The 13,450-nt window shown below is 57.0% G+C and overlaps 2 protein-coding genes across 5 annotated transcripts in view; one reads left to right on the top strand and one right to left on the bottom strand.

The window, feature by feature from the left end:
* Positions 1-6,174, top strand: part of TPCN1 (two pore segment channel 1) — a 45,598-nt gene extending 39,424 nt beyond the window's left edge. For all 4 annotated transcript variants that reach the window (XM_050318199.1, XM_050318198.1, XM_050318202.1 and 1 more), the window contains 3 exons: positions 917-1,053; positions 2,253-2,333; positions 3,495-6,174. In XM_050318199.1, coding sequence (XP_050174156.1) covers positions 917-1,053; positions 2,253-2,333; positions 3,495-3,617 — 341 coding nt within the window. In that variant the 3' untranslated portion in view covers positions 3,618-6,174. The remainder of the gene's footprint in view (positions 1-916; positions 1,054-2,252; positions 2,334-3,494) is intronic.
* Positions 6,175-7,193: 1,019 nt separating this feature from the next.
* Positions 7,194-13,092, bottom strand: SLC8B1 (solute carrier family 8 member B1). Its single transcript, XM_050318203.1, is given in 16 exon segments — positions 7,194-8,156; positions 8,243-8,307; positions 8,845-8,925; positions 9,015-9,168; positions 9,358-9,479; positions 9,858-9,999; positions 10,176-10,240; positions 10,243-10,305; positions 10,528-10,584; positions 10,667-10,774; positions 10,861-11,028; positions 11,152-11,257; positions 11,496-11,553; positions 11,659-11,711; positions 11,811-11,963; positions 12,478-13,092. Coding segments are annotated over 16 exon segments (1,824 nt in total). The 5' UTR covers positions 12,706-13,092; the 3' UTR covers positions 7,194-7,955.
* Positions 13,093-13,450: the final 358 nt, after the last annotated feature.

Raw genomic sequence — 13,450 nt, 5'->3', positions numbered from 1 at the left:
AGGACAACAGACACTGCCTATCCAATTCTTTCCACATCTCCCAGTGGTACTTAGACTGGTGCTGGTTTTGGACATGCCCTTCTGTACCCTTTAGGAACTGGCAGTCTCCTTGCTCCTGTGAACCATCACTTTTACTCTCTGTCTCCTGAGCTGGGGGTCTGAAACTGCAGGTACCTTCATAACCTGCTAATTTAGGTGCCAAAACCACTCTCACCTCTTGTAGCCCTTCTCCTACTCTTCCTTCAGGGAATCTGCACCCAGACTTTTCTGTTCATTTTCCGTGTAGGCTAATCTTAATAATTTTTTACACTTTTCTCCAGGAAGGAGCTATAGCTACTGCACTTACACATTTAACAGCAGAGAATCTCCCCTGCAGAAACGTGATGAAGGCCCGAGACCCCAATTTTTTTAGGTGCCAGAAGATCAAATTTGTGTGGTGCATGATAGGAGCCAGGAGTTGGAAACACTTGTCATTGTGATCCCTCTTGCACCCAAATTGAAAGGAGCAGTGAAGGACATTGGTTAGCTCTGAACTCCCAAGCTCTTTTAGGCAGATGAAGGTCGAAAGGCAGCAACTCCTGTGTGATTATTTGCTTTCTTAATTTACAGGCAAGCAAAAAGCTACAAGATTTTTTTTTTTTTTAAGTTACTGAGAAGCCTGATGTTTTAAAAAGCTGAGAAGATGGTTTGGGCCAGAAAGTTTGCTGGCCCTACACATTAGTTAACTTTTTCCCTGTTGTGCTGGAGGTCAAGGACACACATGTTCTAGTCACAAGGGCAGGTACAGGCTGTACCTGACCTCTGGCTCAGTCCTGTGTGCTTTAGGCTTTGCCTTCCAGGGTTATCAGAGTGGCTGATGAAGCAATGCTCGTCTTGGAAACCTTTTTTCCCCTCTTTCTGTTCTTTGCCTCTCCAGAAGATAACGGCATTGTGCTGGAGAAGGAGATCTCCAAGGAGGAAGTGATTGGCATAATTGAGCTGTACAAGAGGAGTTCAGCTGCCACTGAGACAGCTCAGCTGCAGAAGATCGTTTTGCAGATGGACAAATATGGGGTAGGAGGAAACGCTGCAAGTTCTCAGCTTCAGGAGAGGGTGGCATGCCAGGGCCACAGGTGCCTTTTGCTGTCTCAAGAGAGAAGATCCATGTGCCTTTGTAGTGCTGAGAGCTGAGCTACTGGAGGGACTCTGCAGCATCACAAAGTTTTGCTGCTGTACAGAAGCAGCAGCTGCTCTCTGAACAGCCTTAGAAAGGGCTTGTCTCTAGTCCCTCCAAACTTCCCTTAGAGCTGTCCTGGCCCAGTGCTGGATGGAAAAAAAGTATATTTATTTTTACATTGTCTTGTGACTCTCCTCTGTGCCATCATACACTGAGGCCTGGACAGCTCTGGAGAATTATCCAGCAATATGATGGCATTGATTCCAGGTCGTTCTTTTCTCCATGGCACAGCTTACATTTTCATTCTAAAACGGGATGGACAATTGGGAGAATGAGCTCTTATCTCAGATATGTTGTCTCATGCATCTGGGAAGAGCTTAAGTGGTTGTTGTAATAATAGCCATTAAATTCCTGTATCACCACGACAGGCAGGTGCTGCAGTCTCTCAGGTGACCTTTATTTGCTTTGGTTGGCTTGGTAGTTAAAGTCTGGGCCCTTGTTCACAGACTCAGAATAGGGATGGAGATACTGCTCAGCAGCACTTTTAAAAAACAATAAACCAAGGCAGGAGGTTGTCCTGGGCCTTGCAATGATGATGCCAGACCTGAGGTTTCTTTTGCTTCTCAATCCTGCTCGTATAATTCACGTGGTCAGAGTGTAATTCTGACTTCAGCTCTCTGTTTACTCAGTTTCAGAGGTCCAGCCCCACGCAGTAAATGATGTAGTTGAGGCAATTGTTCTCGGATGAGATCTTCACTGGAAGGTTGGGTTTCAGCCTTGTTCTAGGCACTGATGTGTTCATCTGACTCAATTAAGCACCACTGACAGACACATCCATCTGAGCTACATCTCCTTCTGTAGTCTTTGGGGATCTGCTCAGTGTGATTTGTTTAAGCTGCAGTGGGTGCCTGTATTCGTACCATTGACGTGCACCCTAAAATGCCTTTTTCCCTTGACAAGAGGAGCCCAGGATAGCCTGAGCTCATCAATGGGATCATGAAGGATGCCTGAAGTTCCAGGACTGATCCTGTGAGCTGCTCAGTGACTGATTAATGTCTTTTTTCGCTTTTTCCTCCTCCTTCCCCCAACTCTTCAGCAAATGTCAACAGTGTTTCTGGGACGCAGATCAAGGACCAAGAGCGATTTGAGTATGAAGATGTATGAGGAGGAGATACAGGTATGTGGGCCTGAGCTGCAGATATTAACAGGTCACCGTGGTGAGCAAAACATTGCCTGGAATAACAAGCCACCCCTTCAAACACTGGAGACTGCCTTCCTCTGGGAGCAGGCAGCTGTGAGGAGGGTGGGTGGGCATCCAGGAAGGGTAGTTCAGATTGATCCATTCTTGCTGTCAGGGATTTTGTTAAACCACAGAGCACATCCGAGCCTCCTCAGTGGGTCCAGGTGCCCAGCTGGGCAGGTGTGTCACTGTAACCACACTCAGGGTGTGTGCAGGCACTCCAGCTTGGCTGAGCTCACCTGGGCTCCCCAGCTGTTTGCTGGGGCTGTGAGCACATGGCTGGTGCTGCCTGGGGCTTGGCTGCTGAGCACAGGGTTGCTAAACCCTTGGAATGTGATTGTGTTTGAGCTTAGGCGTGTCTGTCTGACACAGAAACCAAGGGTTCTCCCACAGAAACCAAGGGTTCTCCCAGGCAGCTGCCTGGTTTGCCTTCAGAGTAGCAGGCTGAGCAAGATGGGAAACACATAAATCACGGGATTGCCTGGATAGTTTAGCACCTTCCTGCTTGTGCCCTCCGTGGTCAGGAGCTTTCTGCCATGGATTTGGTCACTGCCCAGCCAAAGGTAGTTGAAGGTTGTGGGCTAATTAGTACTGAAAGGATTAATCTTGTAACCATTTGAATCTGTCCTTTGTCCCCGGGGCAGCCAGCTGGGGATGAGTCTTCAGTCTCCCTAAGGAAAATAAACATTTTTTTTGAACATTATTTACCACGGGGCTGGGTGATCTGCAGAGAAGCTTCCTGCCTGTTCTTCTTGGTCTGTGATTAATATGTAACATACTGTAACACAGGATTGGGAGCAGCTCTGCAAATCCCAGATATCACGGGAACGTCGATACCAGATCCCCTGGATGTTCAGGAGGGACATCCCGAGAGAGGGGTGTTTCCTTGCCCAGGTTTGCTTGGGCTGTGGTTGGCAAGGCCTCAGTGCATCCATCACAACTGGGCTGCAGTTAACAGGGTCGTTCCAGGAGTATCCAGGGCTTTGGAAAGAGCCCTCTATGCCTGAACAAATGTGCATGGCAGAGTCACCCATGGCTGCTCTGTCTGCAAGGCCTTTGTGGGGCAGAGCCTGATCCCTGTTTGGTCTCCTGTTACAGGAATGGTATGAGGAGCACTCCAGAAAAGAGGAATCTCAGACACCATTGCAAGAGCCTGCATCTGCTTCCAGCAGCTCTCTGAAGCCCCTGAGCCTCCGACAACGCTCCCAGACTGTCATTTAGGCCTAGCTAACGCGAGCCGCCTTCTATGCAATAACCTAGAGTATCCCTTCACAGTGTATTTTGGGATGATGTATATAGACCTGTCAGTGTACTGGTTTAGGGTTCAAATCTCTTCCCCAGCAGTGGGTTGCTTGAAAAAACACAGAGGCCCAGGGGGCTCTCTGTAAGGCTGCTGCTCACAGGTTGAGCAGGGTGAACATCTCGGACAGAACAGAGCCCTTGGCCCTCTGAGCCACTTCCCGGGCTCCAACCTGCTGCCTTCTTACCACTACCAGACCATGGGGAAGGGGATGTGTAATCTATTAACAGCAGGGAATTCACTGAAGTCACCTGCTTCATATTAAAACTTCGGCCCTTTGTGAAGATCCCTCTTGCTTAAAGGGTGCCATTAACCTAGGAATAAAAGATCAGGGAGTGAGTTTTTCTTCTCCACCTTCCTTATGCAAAGAAAGGGCAGGTGGTGTGAAATCTCAGCACTTTTGGAAGAGCAGATTGCCTTCCCCCTCCTTTTTGGCACACATAGATGCACTCCCTGTAGTAGCTCCAGCTCTGATTATTGAATTCACTTGTCCCTGAGCAGTTCTGAGGCAGAACCGAGGGCCAGAACCTCATCATGTTGTGACCATAGGTAGGAAAGGAGTCTGGGGACATGAATTCTGTTTCTGCTGTAGCCATCCAGTATCTGTCCTGCCTGTGGCACTGCCTGGGGCTGGAGTCTGCAAACCCCAACGCTCCTGTCTTTGCTCAGGGCTGGGATTCTGCAGCATGACATGGCTGTTGGCCTCTGCCACTTGGCCACCTGCTCTGCAAAGTGCAAACCTCTGTCTGGTCCTTAGCTCAGATAAATGACTGGGAGGGAGAAAGGAAGGCTTTGCAGCTCCGAGTCTGGCTTATTTCTGCCTGACTCTGGGCTAAGGAGAGAGCTTCAAACAGTCCTGCTGGTTAGTGCTTAGCCAGGTTCTTGGTCTGTGCAGGTGTGAGAGTCCCAGCACCAGCAGTGTTGCTCCTCCCTTGCTCTCACCCCTACAGAAATGTTCCTCAGGCTGGCAAATGTTGACTCAGTGGCATCTTGAGAAGATCCACTGAAGAGCTTTACTGTTCCCCTGAATTTTGGACACAGGAGGAACGTGGAAGACGATGATTCTTCTCACCCATCAGCTTTTCTGCAGCTGGTAGGGATGCTGCCAGACCTGGCAGCTGAGGGCTGGGAAGGAAGGGGGAAAAAGGGATCCCTTCCCAGCTCTGCCACATTTGTTGTGTGATTGTGGCAGGTTGTGTCATTGCTCATGGTCCATTTGAACCTGTCTCTCCAGGTCCTTCTTTTCCCTGTCAGCATAGGAAGTGCTGAGGGATAGAAGTACCTGGCAGAGGTTCCCCTCACCTCTTGCTGTTTGGTCTTTCCTCAGGTTTGGACTAAGAGCAGAGCTTGCTGGGGAAGCTTTCTCCTTCCTCTGGGTACCTCAGGCAGTGGGAGATCTGTGTCCCCATTCCCCTTGTCCCACATCCCTGTCTTTTCCTCACCACGTGACACAAGGACAGTGGGAGAGGGCTGATCCTACCCAGGCAGCTCAGGAGCATTTCCTGGGTGGATGAAACTTTCAGAAGTAGGCAAGACAGAGCTGCTTCTGGAAATGTCTCCCTGCATAGCATGGTGGGAGCTATGGGATGGAAGGAGTAGGTGAGCAGCTTTCCAGGCAGCACACACCAGTGGCTGCTCCCAACCCTTGCCAAGTTCCCTGGGTGCCTCCTGGCAACTCTTTGTTTCCTTTCTGGATACTTGCAGGTATGAAACAACTTCTGAACCATGAAGGACCTTAAAGGGCTGTTTTCCAAATCATGAATTCGACCACAAATTAACGAGCAGTGCAGTTGTTGATCTTGCAGTTGCTCTGCGTGGAGTCCCAGCCCAGGAGGTTTATCCAGATTAGTCCTGGGGCTGGAGGAGATGGTGTTTATTGTGCTTTAAGTTGTGGGCAGGATGAATGAGCATTGTGAAGGTTAGGGGGGAAAAAATGTGGCTGTGTTTAATCTCCACATTCCCCTACAGGAATTCTCCTGGCAGGGCTGTCAGTGACTTTTTTTGGGGGGTGTTTTCTGGGTGTGAAAGGAGCTGTGGCTCTGAGCTGTACAGAGGGGGGCACTGACCTGCTTATCATGCAATAACAGGGCTCCGTGGAGGGCTGGGGGTCAGGGCACAGGTACTGCCTCTGTGGCTTCGTGCCAAGGTGTTGTTCCACCCCCACGTACCCACTGGGTTAATTATTTTTGTAAACCAAGGAGGGTGGTGGGAGTTTACTTCTTCCATATGACTTTGGAAGGAAACAAAATTTGAGTACGGGGCATCCCCTTCTATTTATCCTCCTCTTTCCCCCCCACCCCACCCCGACACACAGACTAATGATGGAGACAATCATTTTGTAGGGAGCACGGGAGGAAGCACTGCAGGATTTTGTATGCTGGTGTTTTGTTTATAAAAACGATTTTCTGGGTATGTCTGTCAAATGTTCTCTAGATTTTTTTCAGGCGCACTAATAAAAAGCACCCTTGGCTTTGTAAAGGCAGCGGCTTCCTCTCCTCCTTCCCTGTGTTATTCCAGGGGCTTTGGCCAAGCTGAAGCATTTCCAGTGTTTGAAGAGGAGCACTGCCCGCCCTGCCCTCCCTCTCCAAGTGGCAAGTGCTTGCTTTGGGAATATTTTGCGTGAACTGCTCGGAATTCCTGCTCCAGGACATTACAAAGCCCGGCTTCCCTTCTGTCCTCCCCCTGCCGGTTTTTTTCTAAACATTAGGGTAATGCTTTTAGTTATGTTTTTTAACTCTACCCCAGTGCAGGGTTAAGGCCAGAAGGGGTGTTTGACCCTGTGCCTCTGTTGCGAAACGTTGGCCCCACGGTTTCGATTGCCTTAGTCCTGCTGGGTGGAAGGAAGTGGGGGTTGTCTCCCGGATAATTCCGGCAGCTGCCGGAGTAGGCTCAGGGCAGAGCCAATAGCTGCAGGCACAGGGAGCGTTATTTTTTGTGAAAGCACTGGTTAGAAAAAGGAGAAATGCTGCAGGGCGAGGAGGCTGCTGGCACCCCCAGAAGGGAGCAGGGACTGGGTCCGGCGGTTGTGCTGCTTGCACAACACCCCCCTCTCCCGTGGGGCAGCAGGGTGGGTGTCCCTCTGGAACAGCGCTTTGCTTTCCAGCCTGTGCTCTGTGGACCCTCCAGCTGGGAGCAGAACCACGAGCCCACTCACTCTGCTCCTCCCCTGGGACCGCGGGCAGCCCCTCCCGTGTCCGTGTCCCCAGGGACGGAGCAGTGCCTCTCACCGCCCGTGCTGACCCTTGGCACGACCGTGACACATCGTTTCCCAACGTGACGGGACATGTGACTGCTCTTGGGACAGCGGCTGCTGGTGAACGCAGAGGAAACCACTTTCCCAGACCCTGGGGAAAACCGCCCTGGGTGGCCTGGGGTGTCACTCCCAGCTCAGCCCCCGCTGTTCCCTCTCCCCTGCAAAGGCTCCGTGCTGAGTAAGGGCTATGTTACACCATCACTGGGCAAGAGAAATTGCCCTCGCAGCAAACAGAAGCCAAGGCTGGGTTTGTGGGGTTTTTTTATTGCAATTTTTTTACAGTGTCTAAACCTAGTCCTGCCAGAGGCTAACACTGTGTCGAAACTTCCAGGTCCTCTCCTACAGCTCTACCCACCCGAGGAGGAGGAGAAAAGTAGGATCTGAAACTCAGGCTGAAAAACATCACTAAAAAAAAGCAGGGGAAACCAGCCTCCCTCGGTTTGATGTTTGTTTTTCCTCCGGCTTTGCTTGCACGAAACCCAGCGCTGCCCTGGGGCGCTGACTCACCTTAACCCTCTCTGGCTCTGCCCCGCTGCTATTCCAGCCCCTCGGTGCCAACACGGAGTGTCCTTTAAAAGGACAAACATGTGCTTGGACTTTCAGAGTTACCCTGTGTACACAACTGCTCCAGCCCTGTCCTGGAGCGGCTGGATGGAGGTGAGGAGGGGAAGGTGAAGTGGTGGAGGAGGTAAAGCCTCTCTTGTGCCCCCAAACTGGAGCTGCCCCATCCTCCGCCCCTGCCACCGGGACCAGAGGCAGTTGAGGTCTCAACCTCACTCCGGCCCAGAGCTGCCATGAGTTAAACAGATTAAACAGCGAGCAGAGGATGTGGCCAGTGACTAACAACTCCTCTCTCTAACCACAGCCACCCTCTCTTCTAAATGTGAAGGCTGAGGGCTGGGCTGGCACCTCCAGCAGCTCGGCTGGGGTCAGGGTGCCCTTGTCCCCTCGGCAGGGACAGGGGAGGGGCAGAGTCAGATCCAGGGCTGGATGTGATCCCCTGGGGTCAGTCAGAGGTGGAGAGGTGGATCACCCTGAACTCGGTCAGCAGGGCCACGCAGAGGAACACCAGGTAGTAGGCGATGAGGCAGACGCTGTAGGCCTTGCCCAGCTGGAAGCACTGAGCCGGCACTGACACGAAGGAGAAGACCAGGCTCAGCCCCAGGGCCCCTGCCAGGACCCAGACCAGGAGGCTGTCGGGCTCCAGCTGCCAGAGAGATGGGGAGTGATGTGGGGTGACACCGGGGTCCTGCTGCCAGCCTGACCTGTGTCACAGTGTCACTGCAGCCTTACCTTCACCAGCGGCTGGCTGCTGCTCATCTGCAGCAGGCAGCCCAGTCCCACTCCAACCAGGATGTCTGGGGCACGTTCAGGATGGAGACACAGCACAGGAGACCTCAGGGGAGCAACACAACCAGCCACGTCCCTCCCGCCCTGGAGAGGGGGACAGCGCCAGCCTTCCTCCTCCTCCTCCTTTCTGCACCCCCATGGTTCTTGCCTGGCCCCAAAGCATTCCCCTGCTTGTGGTGAATACAAGCTGGAACACTCAAGGAGGAGAGGCTTCAGCCTGGTCTGGGGACCCACCAGAGGGAGGCACAGCCTCTTTCTTCCCCTCTTGCCCTTTGGCAAATTCCAAATTTGCCAAACTCCCACCCTGCTGGGGCTGGGACAGCCGTGGGGACAGTGGGGTGCTGATAGCTCCATCCCTGCAGCTCACAAATACCACACCAGTCCCCCTGCACCGTGAGGACACTGGGGAGGTTGCCAACATCACTGGGGCTCGGGGCTGGATCCTGCCCAGCTCCTCTCCACAGGTCCCACAGGACCAGGGGGCTCTCCCTGGGCTGTAGGCAGGGAAACTGAGGCAGTCCCTGCCCCTGGCACCCAAAGGATACTGAAGATGATGCCCCCGAAGCAGGCGGAGAAGGCCATGCGGGGATAGCCCTGCCGTGCCATGGTGAGGTCGGAGAAGGTGTCTGCAGAGGGAGAAGGGGAGACCTTGGGGGATGGCAGAGGGACCCCAGGGTGTGCCTAGGGGGGCACTGGGGCACAGCAGAGCCCTCACCACCGATGCTGTTGCCCCAGGCCAGCAGTGTCAAGCCCAGCACGGTGTTGCTCAGCTGGAAGATGATGCCCAGGGTCCGCAGGATGTTCACCAGCTCTGTGGCTGCGGCGTTGATCCACATGGCACTGGCCAAAAACCCAAGGAAGGCAAATACCTGCCAGGAAGAGGTGCAAGCTGGGCCCTGGGTGCATCCCACAGGGCCCTGCACACCTTCAGCCAGCCTGGGGACACTGGGGAATGGGAAAGAAGTCCTGGCTCCTGCTCTGCCGCCAGGACCCTCAGCCCAGACCGCAGCAGGCTGGGCTGGTTCCCGGTGGGTGTTCAGGGCTGGGGGACACCTTACACAGTGATACTTGGGTGGCTCTTCGTTGCTTGTGGTGATGAAGATGATGATGGCCAGGACAGAACCAACCAGTGTGACGAGTCCCCAGACTGGGAAGATGCCCTGGATCTGGTACAGCCCATCTGCACGTGGTGGGGAGAGGGGACATCAGAGTGGCTGGGACAGGATCTGACCAAACTCAAGGTAGGAGGTAAAGCCTTGTTCCCTAAAGCCACCTCTACCCTAAGCCCTCACAGGGCTGCTCCCCTCAGTGCCTCAGTTCCCCAGGCAGGCCAGGCCTGCTCCATTTTTATTCCAGTCCTGGATGGTGGGGGGCTATTCCAGCTCTGTGAAGGTGCATCCAGCTGCAAACCAGCTGCAAATCAGGCCCCCTCTTCACTGCCCATCCTCCCTCCCCAGAACAGGGAGCCAGCTCCAAGGGGCTCCTGTAGTCCCGAGGGCTTTTGTGGTCACCTCAGTCCCATCTCCTCCTGGGAGTTGGGACTGCCCCAGACTCTTACAGGCGCCCGACTTCAGGGTGAGGATGCAGAGCAGGGGGCTGGTGAGGATGTGCAGGCAGTTGAGGGGTCTCTTCCAGTTCCGATCATCCTTGTCAGGGTCCACAACGGGAACAGTGAGCAGCAGCACCAGCTCCACGGGCACCTGGGGTGGGGGAACCCCAAGCTGGGACACCCTGCAAGGTGCCCTGTGACCCATTCCCACCCCACATCCCACCATCCCCGCTCCAAAGCCTGGGGAGGGTGACACAGCCCCAAGGGCCAGCAGGGTTGGGGATGCCCCAAGGGGCTTAGTTCCTGGCCCATGTCCCCCCTGCTCACCCTGAAGGCCTTGAAGAGCCGCCAATACCAGGGCTTCCTCCTCCACTTGCGGTAGTCCAGGGGCTGAGGGCCTTGGTGAGGATGCGCAGGGAGGTCTCCTGGGAGGGGAGCAGGGGCCGGTACTCCTCACCTGAGAGGGGCCACAGTGGCTGAGCAGGGGGGTTCCCTGCCGTGCCCCCAGCCCTTCCAGCATGGGGCTGCAGTCCCCTGTGTGCCTCCAGGGGGATCCCCCTGCCCCAGGGCAGCAACCAGCCATGCCCACCCCATGGGTTCAGTCACACATGCAGCAGCCTGGGGGTCTCTGCGAGCCCCGAGGACAGAGCCAGCCCCAAGCCCAGCAGGAGGAACATACCATAGTCACTGTTGTTTGTGCCTGAGGGCTCCGGCTCTTCGGAATCCGTCGGCATCTCTGGGGAGAGGAGGAGTGGAGGGGGACAGTGGAAGAACACTCTGACCCACCCGGGGTCCCACCACAGCCAGGTGGCCCTTACCTGGCTCCCAGGGCCCAGGGGGAGCCGTCCCGTCCCCCCGCTGCCGCCGGTGGATCCAAGTGCAGAGCACCACGGTGACAACGTAGAACACGTACAGCCCCAGGTACCCTGGGAGGGGGGAAAGATGGGGGAGTTATGGCACCTCCAGGCTGCTCCCACCACCCCCCAGCCCCAGTACCCCCCCCAGCGCTCACCCAGAGCTTCTCCCAGCCTGATCCTGCCGAAGTAGAGGACCATGAAGGTGAGGAAGACGGCCAACATGTAGAAGATGACATCCCTGAGGAAGGGCCTGGAGGCGGCCGTGAAGGGCTTGACCAGGGCGATGCCCCCGGCCACCACCGTGGTCACGAACACACCGGCACCTGCCAACGCCACAGGACCCTCTCAGCGCATGGGAACATCCCACAGCTCCACAGTGTTCACCCCAAACACGTGTCCCAAGCCAGCTGCTCCCAGGGAGGAGCCGGCAGTGGGGGTCCCCTTACCAAAGATGGCCCCGATGGCCAGCCCTGCTGTCCGGGGGTCGGAGAAGGCCACCACGGCACTGAAGACATCCGGCGCCCCATTTCCAAAGGCCAGGAAGGTGACACCATGGAGAGGGCACGTCAAGGAAAAGGCCTGGGGGTCTCTTCCCCCGTGGGGGCACAGGGGGGCTGTGCCAGCACACGACCGCTTGTCCCAGTGCCACCTCCAGGCTCCTGATCCGAGTTGATTTCCCCTGGCACGGTGCCAAGGGGACACAAAGTGACCCCGTCACAGCCACCTCCTCTGCCCTTTTCCTACATGCCCCCCTCCTCGGATGAGGCCCCATGTGATTTGCCAAGGATACTGCCACGTTGTGGGACAGCTTCAGGTTGGTGGAGATGGCCGACAAGTTGGGGCAGAAGCTGGAAAGGCAGAGAAGGAGGTGGAGAGGGTTGATGGGGCTGCTCGGGGACCACGGGGCTCCCCCTCACCCTGGGGACCGTCCCCTTCTCTGCGGGGCCACTCACAACTTCTCTGCTGTCACACCGAGGATGATGAACAGGTACAGCAGCCAGAGAGCCTGCGGGGGCAGGGGTGGCACAGAGAGGGGTCAGCGGGGTGCCCAACCCACGCCCCCACAGCAGAGCATCCCCCAGCACTGCCCTGCTCCCGTCCTTACATAGAGGGTGACAGCGAGGGGCAGCAGCCGGGGGGGGAAGACGCAGAAGACCCCATTGAGGTAGTCGAGGAAGCCCCCGTCCATCCGGCAGTCGGGGTTGGATCGGATGAAGCGGCACCACTCGGAGCTGTTCTGTTTCCGAACCTCCCAGCACTGCGGGGCAGAGCGGGGAGTGCTCAGCCCGGTTCCCTCCCCACCCCGAGGACCCCCTGCCCTTCCCGAGGGCTGCCATCGGGCACCGTGAGGGAACACTGCCCACCCCGAGCACCCCCCACGCCCCACAGGGACTGCCGTCGGGCACCCTGCCCCTCTGCGGGGCTGCTTTCGGCAGTCACCGTCACCCCTGCCTTAGTTACCCCATCTGTGCTACGATGTGCGTGGGTCAAGGGCTGTGCCAGGGCCAGCAGGGGTGGAAGCCCTTGTTCACACCCTTGTCCCTGTCCCCACACAGCCCCCACCCAACCCCGGCCATGGGAAAGCGCCGGCCTGGCAGTCAGCGAGGTTTTCGGAGGAGAAAACCAGCAGAGGAGGAAATCCTGGTGAGATCCCAACTGCGATGACGGGGACAGGGGAGGCAGGGACGGGACGGGACGGGACTCCACCACCCCAGAAGCACCCAAATCCCTCCCGCCTCCCCCCCAAACCCCACCGCAGCCCCCAGACTCACATCCAGGCCCCGTCCGTGGTTCAGAGCATCCCCCCCGAGAGGGACCGTGCGCCCCACGTCCAGCAGCAGTGGGGTCCCGGCTGGCTGTGCCAGGCTGAGCGCCCCGGCCAGTCCCGCGGCCCCCTGCCCCACGGCCCCCTGCCCCATGGCGGGGGGCAGCCTCGGGGGGCACCTACCGCCGGCAGCGGCCCCCGGGGGAGCGATCGGGGGCTGCTCCCGGACCCCCATCCCGCGCTCCACGGGCGGGGAGAGGAGGGGTTGAAAATTAACAATAAAAAAGAAAAATTATTATTTAAAATAAAAATAATAAAAAGGATAGAAGGCAGAGCCCCCCGCGGGCAGGCTGAGCCCTCGCTGCCCCGCCACGTCCCCGCTGGGAGGGGGATTCAGCCCCGGGGCCTCCCCGAGCTCAGGGAGAGGGGGGTGGGCACCCACACCCCAGGCAGGACCAGGGGACCTGGGGGCACCCCGCAAGGCCGGGGCGGGTACGGGGAGATCCCGATGCGGGTGAGGACGGGGACCCCGAGGGGTGGGGAATCCCGGGCGGGGATGCGGGGGGATGGATGCGGGGGTACCGGGGGACCCCACCCGCGGCGCGGACCCACCGTGTCGGCGCGGCCCCGCTGCCGTGCGCGGGCAGCTGATCCCCCCCCGCGCCCCCCCCGCCTTAAAGGGGCCGCCACCCTCCGCCCTTAAAGCGACAGCGGCACTTTCCCACGCGAGTGGCGGGGTGGCAGCGGAAGGAGGACACGCGCAACTCTCTGCCCCGTCCCGTCCCTCTCAAGCCGGGACACTCTCCCTGGGTGCGGCGCCGCCCTACAGCCCCCTTTGGGGTGACCCTCTGAGAGCGGGTGAGCTCATCTCAGGCACGGCCAGGGCTGCGCAGCCCCCGTGCCGGTGGCTCGAGAGTCCACAGAGGGGCCGGGGATGCTGCTGGTGCTCCTCTCCGCCCCGATGTCCCCCGCTCCGGGAC

Source organism: Myiozetetes cayanensis, unplaced genomic scaffold (assembly GCF_022539395.1).
Source record: "Myiozetetes cayanensis isolate MyiCay16 unplaced genomic scaffold, myiCay2020 scf21, whole genome shotgun sequence".
Taxonomy (NCBI): domain Eukaryota; kingdom Metazoa; phylum Chordata; class Aves; order Passeriformes; family Tyrannidae; genus Myiozetetes; species Myiozetetes cayanensis.
This window is presented reverse-complemented; position numbering and strand designations above follow the sequence as displayed.